The sequence below is a fragment of the Haliaeetus albicilla genome, chromosome 8 (genome assembly GCF_947461875.1).
Source record: "Haliaeetus albicilla chromosome 8, bHalAlb1.1, whole genome shotgun sequence".
Classification (NCBI taxonomy): Eukaryota; Metazoa; Chordata; class Aves; order Accipitriformes; family Accipitridae; genus Haliaeetus; species Haliaeetus albicilla.
In genome coordinates, this window is record NC_091490.1 from 43,578,838 (window position 1) to 43,592,606 (window position 13,769).

Here is a 13,769-nt window from a genome sequence, read left to right on the forward strand (position 1 = left end):
ATGGAGAGGGAGGGGGAATCCCCGGGGGGGGCGGGGCGGGGAATCCCTCCCTTCGCCGCCGCGCCCCCCCCCCCCCCCCCCCCGGCGGCACGGACCCCCCCGGTATCCGCTTCGTTGTGGGGGACACACACACACCGGGACCCCCCCCCGCCCTGCAGTAAGGGGGGGTGTTCCCCCGTTAACCCCTTCCGTGCCCCGGGGATCCCTTCCCGCACCGCGGGATTCCCCCATATCCCGCCTCTGCAATGGGGGGGGGGGGTCCCTCGCCTGCGCCGGGGGGGGAGGGGGGCATTAACCCCGCACTTGCACTGGGAGGGGCGTCCCGTCCCCCCAACTGGGGGATTCCCCCCATTAATCCCTTTGCAACTGGGGAAACCCCACCCTACACTGGAGGGGTTCCCCGAATAACCCCGCCCTTGCAATGAGGGATCCCTTCCCTGAACTGGGGGGGGCAGCCCCCCATTAGCCCCTTCCACACCCCCCCCCCCCCCACTAATCAGAGCAGGGCGGTCCCCTGCATCACAGGGGATCCCCCTTCCCCTGGGGCTGACAGGGGGGCTCAGCCTCCAGGACCCCGGGGGGGGGCCTGCACACTGCAGCCCCCATCAGCCTGCCTGGACCCCCTCAGCCCCCCCCTCCCCGCACAGTCACTGCCAGAATATCCCACCCGCCCCCCCCCCCCCGCCGTGGGGACACCACAGCACTGCCGCAGTGCCGAGGAGGAGGAGGAGGAGGAGGAGGAGGGTGGGCTCTGCTGCACAAAGCCAGGGCTGTGCAAGAGCTGAAGGCCTCTGCACCATGGGGGGAGCGGGTGAGGGCAGGGAGAGGGGGCACTCTTGACCCCCCCCAGGGATGGGGAGGAGGGGGGGACCACCCCGGGAACTGGGGGACACCAGGACGGGGACAGGGTTCAGCTCAGCCTAGGGACCCGGGTTGGGGAACACTCACGTGGGCTGGTTGTTTCAGCAGGCAGGGCGCAGGCAGGAGAGGCAGCGGCGGTGGGCTTCACCAGTCAGGCGCAGGCAAGGGCAGGGCAGCTGCCTGCAGCCTCCTCCACCGCTGCGGCTGAGCCACGCACGCCCCACAACCTGCTGGGGGGGGCGGGGGGCTACCCCCTCCCTGCAAGATTCCCAATCCAGGCAGGAACCACAAAACAAAACCCCAGCAGGATTTTTAGCAGCCATTTCAGGGAAAGAAACAGCCCACCCACCCCGAAGCAAGCCAGAAAAACAGGGCCCTCCACCCCAGGCCTTTATTCCTTCAACAAGTTAACAGGGTTTGGGGGTTTTAAATTTTTAATTGGGTTCAAACACAACAAACTTCTCACAGAAAGGGGAGACACCGGGTGCATTCCTCTCTGCCTTTACCGGCTGGGCTGGGGGGAGCAGGGAGGCGGGGGGGGGGATGTTGGCAGGGGCCGGCCCAGCTCCTTCAGCCTGATTCTGCAAGCAGGGTGCCAAGAGGGCTGGGGAGAGCCCCAAAACAGCTGCAGGCTTTCAGCTTGAGCATCACCACCTCATACCCCTTTACCACCAAAGTGCAAATGCCTCAGCAGCCTCGAAGACTCCTCCAACCCTCCCTGCCTGCTCGCAGGCAATCCTCTGCAGGGGTAGAAGCCACATGCTGCCCATCACCTGGTTCAGGATAAACCCTATTTGTTTAGTACCATCAGAAGAAACCCCAGCAGGACGCCAAGCCAGCCATGAGTTTGTCTCGGTTTGGCAGTCTCAGTTATACACACACGTAAGCACCAACGGCAATGGAGCTGCTGCCTGGTCAAGGGTTTAGACCTTAGGAAGGAATTTCACTCCCAAAGGAGACCAGAAGAGATATGAAAAGGGAGAGGGAAGAGAGGAAAACCCAGTGCCTGCTCAAGGCGAGGGGCAGGACTCCACCATGCCTCTCCAGCCCTGCCCGGGTGCTGCCACGGCCCTCCCAAGGGAGCTCACCGATTTCTTTTTGCCTGGGCCAGCGGACAGACCTTGCGGCTCCAGCTGAAGGGGAGCAGAGCTGCCACAGCCAGGTTAGTGCCCTCAGTCCAGCGGTGGGGGAAGCTGCTGAGCTGACAGTCTCACATCCCCTTCCACAGGCCCACAGGGCAACTTCTTGCCTGAGCCTGGGGGCAGGCAGGGGAAGAAGCGATGGGACAAGCAGCAGCTTCCCTTCTTGGGGCAGTTCTTGGGTAGTGCGGGCTTGCAGCCCCTCCAGGGACCCTCTTGTCCCACCAGCAGCATGCGAGGCTCTGGGCAAGGCCACCGGGAAAGTCACACAGAGAAGTCTGGCACCAGCATCCTGTGCAGACAAGGAAGGAACCACACTGTGCTGTGTTATTTCTCCCATTCCTCCTTGAACACGGAAGGTTATTTTCTCTCTTCCCCACAATACTGTGCCGACAGAGCTTCTGCTCCTGTTGTGGTTCCTCCTCCCCACCTAACGCACCACCAGTGGAAATCAAGAGGAGAGGTGGCCAGCAGCAGGCAGGGCCAATAGCGATACCAGTCTGGAATCTCTCTGGGGACATCCCAGCACCGGGGATGACACAAGAAACAGAGGGTGGGTGCCTTCCTCGTGCCAGTTGCAAAAATTCACCCTACAGAGCATGAGGGTGTGGCACAGCCACGGTAGAGACAGGGATGAATGCAGTTTGACTCAGGTCCAGGCTGTGAGCAGGTTAACGCATGGTGCTAGCCAGTACGGGATCCCTACCTCAGCAGGCGGCAGCGCTGACGCTGCACCTCGCAAGCACTGCCCATGCTGAAGGTCTGGAAGCGAGTTAGTAGCTGTTTTTGTAAGACAACAACCGAATTTGGAAGCACGAAGGTAGTGTTAGTCTGCCCAGGTCACTATGCACCAGCTGTCTGTGGAGGGGTGAGCACGGTGGGGGGACCGGCCGTCAGTGAAGACAGCAGCACGCTGCAGGGTCCCAAGGTGAGCTGTGGCCTCGTGCTTATCTTAAATCCAAGAACACAGAAAGACAGAAAGTGGGGCCAGGGAAGGGAAACAAAAGGAGTGGAGGTTCCTTGTGTCTCCTGTTTTCATTGGAGCAGAGCCCAGGGGCTCCAGCCCACTGTCCGTGGGGATGATCAGCTCTAGTTCTACTTTTGGCTGTTGTAAGCTTTGTGCCTCTGGTTCATGGGGTTTTCTGGAGACTTCATCCACTCCTTCTTCAGGAGCTGCTTCAGCTGGGACAGGCGCATGTTGGGGTTCTCTTGCTTCAGGCGTGGCAGATTGACCTCTTCAAAAGCTGTGAAGGCAGCTTTCATCCGGCGCTCCGGGTGCCGGTCCAGATCATTGGCAACGCTGCCGGGAAGGAATTCAGAGAGAGACATGCGTCAGACACACCTCCCTGCAGGCACCAGCCACTCGCCCCACTCTGATCCCCTGTCAGTGCAACGAAGTGCATACAGAATAACGTGGGTGATAAAGCAGAAAACCCCGTGATACTTCCCGTACCCACTTCAAATACTCTCCACAGAACAACAGGGCAGGGGACGTGTCCTGTTCTTGCTGTCGAGATAGAAAGTCACAGTCAAAGCGTAAAAAGCAGCCAGTTCTGGGGGAGGGTGCGTCTACAAGAATTTCTCGTAAGGGAAGCAACACCTTCAAAGGAGAGCACCGCTATGATATGGTCACGCACCTGAGGACAGCAATGGCATCTTCAATCGTCCTGGCCTCCACCGATCCTTCCTCCAGCACCCTTCTGTTGATGTTCTCTTCCAAGGGCACCTCCAAGTGAGTCTTTTCCTTCTCCACTGCACAGGGAGGACAGAAAGGGAGAGCCGTTAACGTCAAATCCAGGCTGTGCAAAACCCTCAGAAGAGGGTTTTCCAAAGCACTATGAAGGAAATGCTGAGAAAGCTCAGCCAGAGTTCAGTTCCAGTCCTGCAAGAAAAGAGTGCCTGCTCTGCAGCTCTGTTTCTCCACTCAAGGTTACAGGGGATTTCTTTTTTTCCCCATTTGGGTGTTAGACACAGACACAGCAAAGCATGCAGCACAGAATAGATGCAGGCAGCTCTTGCTTTCCAAACACCTTGTCCTTCAGTGACAGTAGGTGAAAAAGGGCAAACAGCCCCCGTTCCCACTCCCCAGCCCCCCATGGCTGTCAGGGCCTTTCTATGGTACCACCAAACCTGTATCTGCATTCTCCTTCTGCTGCTGGTCTTTTCTGATCGTCTCCTCAATTTGGGCCCTGGTGACTTTGCCTGGAGTGACCTGCTTGGGTGACTTCCCTTTCAGCTTCGAGTCTTCCTCCTCCAGCAGGCGCTGCAGCTCCTTCTTGCGCTCCAGCTGCTCCAGCCGCCGCTTCTCCCTCTCCTCCTGGAAGGGAAAAAGGACCAAGTCACCTCCACCCTTACACCTTTGTAAGGCAGAGGGATCCAACTATCCCTTACAGGAACAGGGAACCCTGCTTGGACAGAAACAAGCACCTCACTTCTGTAGCTAATGCAGCACTGACCTCACCTTATCAGAAGGGATGTCGGCTGGCTCTCCCTGACCTCCAGTGAGACAGCGAGGGCCTAGCCTGTCCCTTCAGAATAATAATTCCCCTGTCCCTGGCCCGTCTGCAACCACACGCTGGCTCCCTGCGATGTCGGTACTGCGAAACACAACCCTGCTGTTGAGAAGGAGCGGGAGGTACCAGCCAGGACTGCTGACAATCAGATTAAGTTTTCCACTTTAATTTTAATAAGTGGTTGGAGGTTGAAAGTTCAGCAGTTGTTCGAGACAAGCCAGTCAAAAGGCTGAATTTGTTCTCAGGACTGGCTCATGCTCTTCCTAAGAGCTGGGAGAGGTGGTTAGACAGAATCCAACAAGCAATGCAGCTCTTGTGGTAATTTTAAAGTGCTCCAGAAGGAGTCTAAGACCCACTTTACCCACCAAGGCCCAGGGAAGAGGGTGACAAGACCATGCAACAGGCCCTTAGAGGCTTTCAGCACTTTGGCTTGAAGTTTTTTTCCTCCTCTCCCAAAGCCTGTAAGGTCTGGCAAAACAAAAGAAACAACAACTGAACATCTCTGGAGCAGCATCACATGCTGCAAAGCATTTCTTATTTAGGTTAGTTACATGGACCCTTAATTATGGCTCTCATCCATTATTCACAGGGATGGCACAACAGACTGATCGAGCGTTAACGGAATGGGTTTAGTCAAAGGCAGCTGCACAGCAAAACCACCCCAGCAGTAACGCAACCTGCTGTCTTCATCGGTGTTTAAGGAGTAGGAGCAGAATTACGCACGTTGGGGCAGGGCACACTTTGGAGACAGTAAGCAAGGCTGGTGTCTGAGACTCTATTAAACAAACAAACAAAAAAAAAGTAAGTTGCTCCACGGCTTAAGAGTTTAAAGAAAACTCATCAAAATACAGAATCAAAGCCCACAAATGCTGAATCAAAACACACCCTCGGGCTGCTGCTGCTTCCGTCAAGTGCAGCAAGGACCAGGCCTTTCAACCCAGCTGAGAAGGGAAGGGAAGGAAAGGAAAGCCTTGCCTAGCTCCACTCCGAGCAGCTGGGGCCAAGGATGGGAAAAAAGCCATTAGGGATGAAGCCTTTATTACATCTGGCAGTCTTCAAATTCTTGGTCATTAAGTGCTTAGTGCCAGTGCCTTGAGACACAATGCCCCGGCAACTGGACCGTGCACAATTTCAAAGTGCAAACTTACTTATTTAAGACACCGGCTTTCCCTGCCTGCTGCTTTCCTGTCAGGCCTCTCCCTCTTCTAGTAAAGGTTGAGTAAACAAATGTACTTGGTCTCCCAGATTAGGAGGGGTTTTGGCCACTCCTAGAATGGGAAGGGTGTCACGAGAGGAGGAGGAAGACTGTCTTACCCCCCTAAAAATTTATTCACAGGGATATACCTGAACAAGAGCAGTCGCAAGGGCTTTGCCCACCGTCACTCAGCACAGCGCAGGACAGCTCCAATTCCAGGTGGGATCTCTGGCTTGACCACCAGCCTCTGCTTGAGTATCAGCAAGAATGCAGGAGAAACCCCAAAACTGGAGAGATTAATGTGCCAAAACAGAAGGGGGGCTGCAGAAATCACTGAAGGTCCAGCAGTCAGAGAGAGTAAGCCACTTTAATTAGATGTAAAGCACGTGCAAGTGAAGCAGCACTGCGTATTCAGGATACTGGTATTGTGCCTAGAATATGGGCTCGTGCAAAGAAACTGTCCCCATACTGCTAGTCCCAACTCTGAAGCTCAGGGGTGACTGAACAAGGTAACCCAGAGAAAGTGCTGGCACGGTGAGCACCTCAGCAAGGCTGCAGGCGTGGTTGTGGCTTGAATAATTCAGGAGACAGATAAGGAGTGGATACACAAGTACTAATGACCTAAGGGAAGGGAGCAAGACATTTCAGAACAGAAATGTTATTTATAGTTGGAGAAGATTATCTTTTACCCCCGCTTATTACAGAAAGGGAACTGTCCTACAAGGCAGCTAGCTCAGCAGCCTGTCTTACATCACACAGCCCAGGTGGGACAACAACACATCTGACAGAGCAGAAATTCAAGGATAATGCTCTGCTGCTGATAGCTCCTTTCAAACAAAACTCTTCAAAGAGGACACAGCCACTTAGCGAAGGAGAAACAGAGGCCAAGTAGGGTGGAGAGCCTTCCTCCTTGCACTGCGTGCTGCAGGGGACCTCCAGTTACTCCTCTCCCCCAGCTGCTGGGGTAAGCTACTCCCTGCTCTCTGGCATTTACAATTGAGTTTCTATTTGTGGAAAGTAAATAAGCTGGCACCATTACTAATTTGTCACAAGACCTACAAAATCTACGTGCTCAGGTTTCCCCAGTGGCCCATCACATCCAGGTCTGCTCTCCACCTTCTGCGGTGCTCAGAAGCAGCAGCTCTGAGCTGACCCCAAATCCCAAGGGGCCTGAAGCTGTCATTTTTGAAGACTTTTCTCAGGCTGGGCCAAACCAAACTAAACCTTTACGAATCAGCTTAACTGCCCTGATGAAAGAGAGGCTTGGATTTGCCTAAGTGAAACGTACCACAAAGCTGTTAGAGAACTGGAAAGGAAATTAATAATTTTCTCCCTCAACATTGCTGCTCTCTGCAGGGCACTGGGAGGAGCAGGGGCTAAGATTTCTTTAGCTGGACACTTCTGTTCCCAAGGATTTGTGTGTTAAAATACAAGTTTCCAGCCTTGCAGAGAACTGCCTGAGCAAGGAACAATTCATTAGCTTTCAGAACAGCTTCCCACCTGCTAGACAGAAGGAGAATAAGGTCCCACACACGTGGCTCTGAGAGCAAGCGGTCAATTGAAGCAGCAGTGCTCCCAATCAACCTCTTAGCGTGAGGCCGCAAGGAAGGCTGGAGAATGTGCCACCAGCCTGGTGAACCACGCCGCTTCTCGCACAGCAGAAGGGCAAACCAATGAAAACATGACGCAGTCAGAAAGCGAGCAGGGCCTAACCAACCTGGAGTACGTCTAAGTGCGCAGTGGGCTCTTTGAGGTACGCTAGAGCTTTGAGACGGGATCAAACATGCCCCTTCCATTGCCCACAGGCAGTCAAAGCAAGCATCGAAGGGATACTGGAGCCTGAGGAAGTTGATTCTGGGGTCTGAAGCCCAGCCTGGTGTCATCAGGTGTCTCTCCACTACATCTCTGTCCGCTGCATTGCTCATACAAGCCATCACGTTTCAGTATTGTGTACCTGGTACCACACAGACGTCCTCCAAAGAAGGAAGAACAGTCATTTGACCTGTCTCGCGTTTTATCTGAATAAGAGCTGGTGCTCACAGCTGAGTAATTCTGCACTGAATCAGAGGAGAGGGGGGAGAGAAAGTCACCACTCACCTGTCTGCGTACCACTGCAGCTGGGACCTGTCGGTGCATGAGCCTGCCAGCCCACACCCCGTGACCAAGGCTAATGGGAACAAGAAAGGCATAAAACTCGCACCAAAAGAGTCACTAGTCCCTCATGCACTATTTGTGTTCTTCTAGCACAAGTACTCCCCCTGCATTTAACTTGAATCTTTCCCCAGACCCTGCATGCACAAGTACAAGAAGCCTCCTCGCTCCCACATCACCCGCAGGCTCTCCCTTCACCATTCCCACCAAGGGCACTGAGTGAAGCTGAGGGAGAGACCTCCGTGGGACAGTGCTGCCAATGCCACAACGTGCTGGGCAGAGAGAAAGGGGCAAAGGGGTTTTGAGCCGCTGCTGAACAAGGAGGAATTATCTTCCTGGCATACAGGCACTCAGCAAACAGAGCCCAGGCAAAACACAGCCTGAATGGGGAGAAGGGTTTGTCCTCCCTCAGCTAGACAGCCCCAGCGGGAGTTTGGGAAGGAGATTAGGAATTTGGCTGCGTCCTTCCAGCAGACACCTCAGCTCCAGCAGCAGTCCCAGCCAGCGAGATCTTCCTGTGCATAACCACAGGGTACAGAGTGGCTAAACCCAAGGTCACTAGAAAGAAGGTCTGGCTCCATCTGCAAGACCTCTGCCCTTGACAGATACTCCACCGGTCCTTTCTTCCCATAATGCTCCAGACAATTTAATGGTTTGTCACCCTTCCAAGCCTGCCTGCAGCTTTGCCCAGGACACACACACGTCCGTGGCTGTTCCACCACCAGACACACTTTAGCTAATTGCACGGAGAAAACCACACTGTGATCAGGCTGATGAGCAGTGCTGTGCTTGGAGCTGCAGTTTAACTTTGCATAGGAAGAGTGGGAAGAGACAGAAAGGATGAAAACACCCGAATGTTAAAAGAAAAGTAGTTACCTAGCTAAACCCCTGAGCCTTGCAGCAAGAAGGATGTAGATTTTGTGCTTTCCAGCCAGAGCTCTCCAGGGAAAGTAACGAGCTATGACTTGTACCAAAGTGCCAGAGGAGGAATACACACATCGCAGGCTAGCGATGTTAGCTCAGATGTTCCTTTATGCATCACGGGGCCACCAAATGAGTGTCAGTCTCTGTTAGCAGAGGACGGTTGCTCTCAGAGCAGAGGGGGGGCAGCATTTAAAGAAACCCCAAAACACAGCAAAAGCAACAGCACAGTCGTCTGGTGACAATGAATCTCATAACAGCAGGTACTGCATTTTGAACATTAAGCTTCCCTACGCCCAAGTATTAACACTAATGTGCATCACTGCCCCGTCAGTGAGACCACCAGATTGCCACGCGGAGCTACCAAACCCCAGAGCAGAAACGGAGCTCTGCATTCTCATTTATTTCACCAAGGGTCTGGCGGTCATCTGAGGGGAGGAAAGGGATTAAAAGGGGTGTGTGGGGTTTGGTCTCAGCATGTCCCAAAGGCTTTCTGCCATTCCTGCCTGCTGGCGGTGCAGGAATTCAGAGGTGCTGCACGGGTGCGCTGCGACGCTGTTAATGTGTTACTGCCATCGCCCGGAGAGCTGGGGAAGAGCTGGAAGAGCTGCTCAGAGCTGACTGCGAGGTGCTGAGAGCATCCTCCTACACACACCACCATCCCCTCCTCCGGGTGCTGTAGCTGAGAGCGACACGAGTCCCTCCTGCAGCATATGGCTGTGGCCAGCAGTGCTATTTCCATGCCAGCACCACCCGTGAAACAGCTACTTCTCCGGGGACGTTTGACTCCTGTGAACAGTTTGGTTTCTGTCCTCTCTAGGATAAGGATGGAAAGTCATTTACAATCTGAGTCACACATTCCTTCCCTGCCCAGATGCGATGGGGCACAGGCAGCTGCTTCTGTTTTCCATGGGGATATTCCAGTCTGCCTGATGGCACTGGAGAAGCAGCTGAGGAAGGTTTCACTGATTTATTTTCCCCCAGCAACCCACTCATTCCTGTCTGTTGGCCACTTGCTCACCTACACAAAGCCCCAGCCTTTGCTTAGGCTGTGGTAGCACCTGCAGGAGGCTCCTGCAGCAGGAAGAGCCCCTGTGCAGGCACAGTTAGACTCAGAGCCTTTCTGGCACGATAGTTCCCCACCTGTGCAGAGACTTTTGCTGCTGTGAGCTGCAAGGTCCCCAGGGGGAGGTTTGTGGGAAGGAAACAGGCTAAAACGCAACATTCAGGTGAAATTCAGACCTAGAGACTACAGCTACACTGATGCAGGGAGAGGGGATGGCTGAGGTGCCAAGTGGAAAATGCCTCACTGGTTTCTCTAAAAGCCAGTCTGAGGCTCTGAGATGGACTCTGGTTTTCCAGTTAGCAATTCCAGCTCATGACAAGCTCCCCTCTCCATACTCCCATGCCCCTTGCCTGCAGGAGGCTGTTTTGGAAGCCCAGTCAAATAGGTCACTGTTGGCCAAGTCTTAAGCAAAGCAATAATAAGTCCTTGTTCCAGGAAGTAATTAGGCAGCATTACAGGATTCCATAGGGGAACAGCACATGGGACTCCAAATTCCAAACGTCAAGACACATATTAGGGGTGAACTCACACAGATGTACACAGCATGCAGCTATCAAGGTCACGGGGACGCGCTGGCTTCCTGCCTGCCCGGCCAGTGTGCTCAAGTACCAACACACAAAGTTCAGTGAGCACTGAATTCACAGAGCAGCACAAACCCAGTAACCCCATAAATCCCTTTATGTCATCAATAGAAGCCCTGTCTGGTTAGCACCAGGGTAAAGAAATCATTTCAGAAGAGGCAGCTAAGTTAACACCAACAATTGTTTCTAGAAAAATCCACAGAACCAGAAGGTAAATATGACTAACACTGATGAAGGACAACGTTAAAAACCAAATAACCGAGAAATGAACACTAAAGCGCTCTGTTTGTTGAGCACCGAGGCAAACAGGCACCCAGGGCAGAGCAAGCTGGTAAGACCTAACCAGAGAGAATTTTTTGAGAGGCACATGTCCTGATGTAGGGCACACCAAGTTGGGGAGAAAAAGCCTGTAAACCTTAATGCTGACGATTTCTTTTTCCTTCTACAAAAATAAATTAAAAAAAATTAAGAAAGTAAAAGAAAAAACCCAAAAAACTAAAGAACTGCTTGGTCAAAAATTAATCCCTGCAGCAGAGTTCCTGATCTTTTGCTTAATTCAATTTTAAATGATTCCAGCCATAAAGCTTTTACTGCCTCCCTCGGGAAGTCAGCTCTAAGATCCACCAGATTTCTGAATTACACATCAAAGCTTACACTTACGCCCACGCTCAGCTTCTTTTAGCTCCCAGAGAAGCCACTAGTTCCAGCTCTTCTGCCCAAAACTAAGCGCAGGACAATGTGTGAAGACACAGCTACAGCTGGGGGACAGAGGAGGAGAAGCAACCCTTTCTAAGCAAGCCTGGATCTCACAGGCTTAGCAAGGGACCAGCTAGAAGATACCCTTCTACCTGACTAGTCATTCACCTTCCTTTGTTCCTTCCTCATCACGTGTTTGTCTTCATCCTTCCAGTAGGCATCTTCCAGCTCCTGCTGACGTTTGGCATCGGCTGCTGCCTTTGCCTCAGCTTTCCTCGCGCGGGCAGCAGCCGACTTGGTATTTTCACCTTGGAACTTCTTGGGCATCACTCAAGGTGCTCTGTGGAGAAGAAAAGAGATTCAGATCCTAGTCCTGCCCAGGATCTCGGGCTAACCATCACCTCGGGAAGTAGGAAAAGCTGGAGTTCACACCATGAAAACTCCCTTTTCTTATTGCCTCACACTATTTCGAGATCCTGGGCAAAACAGATCTAGGAATCTCCCTGCTCAACCCAGGAGGAAGTCTGCTTACTCCACCCCAGATCCTCAGTGGGGGACAGTCCCTCCCACCTATTTACTGTGCTGCAATGACAGGACAAATCAAGCTGCTGGGTTCCTCATACTGAGTCAAAAGCACCACTGTCCTGCAAGCCAAAACACTCTCTGCTGCTGAGTCAAAACGAAGCTGGGTGCTTTCGTTCTGCACCAGCAGGCTCCGAGGGGAATTCACGGCTGCCAGCAGAGCAGGATGAAGCAGCACAAACGTTTTATCAGGCCCTCTGACTGTCTGTACAGAAACGCAGTCCCGTTGCCCCATTTAACCCAGATAAATGGCCACACAGATGTGCTGTATTAATTTCCCTTATGTCGTCAGGGTACGAAAAGTCCTAAAAAGCCAGGTGCAACGGGACCCAGAAAATTAAGTAGGCACTATGAAAGGACCTTCTCCTCAGCATGCTGCCCACGCAGACACCACATTCTGGATCTTAAATCTTTACTTTTAATGGCCAATAACTATTTGCTAAACAAGAAACAGCAGAGAAGGGCTGCTGTTTAAACAAGAAACAGCAGAGAAGGGCTGCTGTTTAAACAAGAAACAGCAGAGAAGGGCTGCTGTTTAGGGCTGGCTGCTCAAGTCCCAAGCTTTTCAAAGCCTGGGCTGGATTAAGTCCCTTCTCCTCCCAGATACATGCTCTGACCCTTCCTTAAGGGCACGATCTGGGCTGGGCCTCGGGGCAAAGCTGTGGGACAGCACAGCAACGTGTGGGAGGGTGAGGAACACCTCACCCTCTCCAGGGACAGCTCCCGCGGCCATAAGGGCCCAGCCCCGCTCCAGGTTCCGCACCCAGAGCCAGCCTGCCCCAAGCTGCCCGACCCACGGGCCGGCTGTCACCTGCCCAGGCTGAACCCCTCCCCCGGGCAGGGCAGGGCAGGCAGACCCCTGCACCACACCAGCGTTCCCAGCACCCCACTTCGCCTTGGGACCCTACAGAGGCCCCCGGCCCTCCTCTCCCATGACAAAGCCCCCCCACCCCGGCTGTCCTTCCCCGTTTGCTCAGGAAAGAGACACCCTTCCCCCTCCACTCCCTCCCCAAATCCCCGGCCTCGCCCCTCCCGCACCCTTCCAGTCCTTCCCCTCTCCCCTCAGCCCCTCTCCGAGCCCTCCGCCCCCTGCCCTCCCCCAGGGCCCAGACCTGCTCCCCCCCCACCCTATAGCCCTTCCCCCTCCCCTCAAATCCCCCCCAGGCCTCCTCGCCCGGTCACGCCCAGCTCTTCCCCTCTCCCCCGGTTCCCCTCCGTACCCCCGTCCCGTCCCCTCCCCTCAGGCCAGACCCGAGGCCTGCGACCCGCCGCCCGGACCCGTTCCTACCCGGTCCCCGCCGCTCCGGCCGTCGCGTACGTTGCGCGTCACCGGTGCGCGCTGTCGCTCCCGCGGGAGGGGCGGGGCGGGGCGAGCGGCGCCGGCTCGTCAGGGAACGCATCCCCCCGCCGCCATCTTGGTTGAGGGCAAGGCCTGCTCGGCCCACGCCACGGCGCCAGGCCCAGCGGCGGGGAGCGGCGGGCCGAACGGCAGCCCCGGTCCGCGGTAGCGGCCGCAACGCGGAGGGAAGGCCGGGAGAGAGCCCGCACTGCGCCCGCCGCCGCCTTCCCTGCCCGGCACAAAGATGGCGGCCCCCCCAAGATGGTGGCGCGGCCCAGCGGGTCCTCCGGCGGCTGTGGGCGGGGCCATCACACCTGGGCGGGCGGGGCTCGGGAGGGTGTGGCCCGCTGACAACTGGGTGGGCGGGGCTTAACGGTGGGGGCGTTGTCACCTGGAGGATTTATCAGGGCAGAGCCCATTGTTATCTGGGTGGGCGTGGCTCGGCAGGGCAGGGTCCATTGTTATACGGGTGGGGTGGGGCTTAGCAGGGTGTGGGGGGGTGTCCGCTGATGGGCGTGGCTTAGCAGGGCGTGGCCCATTGTCATCTGGGTGGAGCTGGGTTTAACAGGGCGGGGCCCATTGTCACCCCGGGGTGAGGTTTAGCAAGCAAAGCAAGGGACCTATTGTTATCTGGGTGGGGTGGAGCTTAGCAGGGTGGGGCCCTGTTGTCATGGGGGTGGGTGGGGTTTATCGGGGCAGGGCCCGCCCTCATGGGCATGGCAGGA

At 55.0% G+C, this 13,769-nt stretch overlaps 1 protein-coding gene across 2 annotated transcripts; it reads right to left on the reverse strand.

The window, feature by feature from the left end:
* Positions 1-1,238: 1,238 nt before the first annotated feature.
* On the reverse strand, positions 1,239-13,132 carry CCDC124 (coiled-coil domain containing 124). 2 transcript variants are annotated; one of them, XM_069790524.1, is made up of 5 exons: positions 12,994-13,132; positions 11,292-11,463; positions 4,131-4,317; positions 3,638-3,752; positions 1,239-3,300 (listed from the first exon to the last, which is right to left on the reverse strand). In XM_069790524.1, exons 2-5 carry the CDS (start codon positions 11,448-11,450, stop codon positions 3,096-3,098), a joined length of 666 nt encoding a protein of 221 aa, XP_069646625.1. In that variant the 5' UTR covers positions 11,451-11,463; positions 12,994-13,132; the 3' UTR covers positions 1,239-3,095. The 2 variants fall into 2 exon arrangements, with proteins under 2 accessions (XP_069646625.1, XP_069646626.1); XM_069790525.1 differs by lacking the exon at positions 12,994-13,132 and adding an exon at positions 12,926-12,946.
* Between the last annotated feature and the right edge of the window lie 637 nt (positions 13,133-13,769).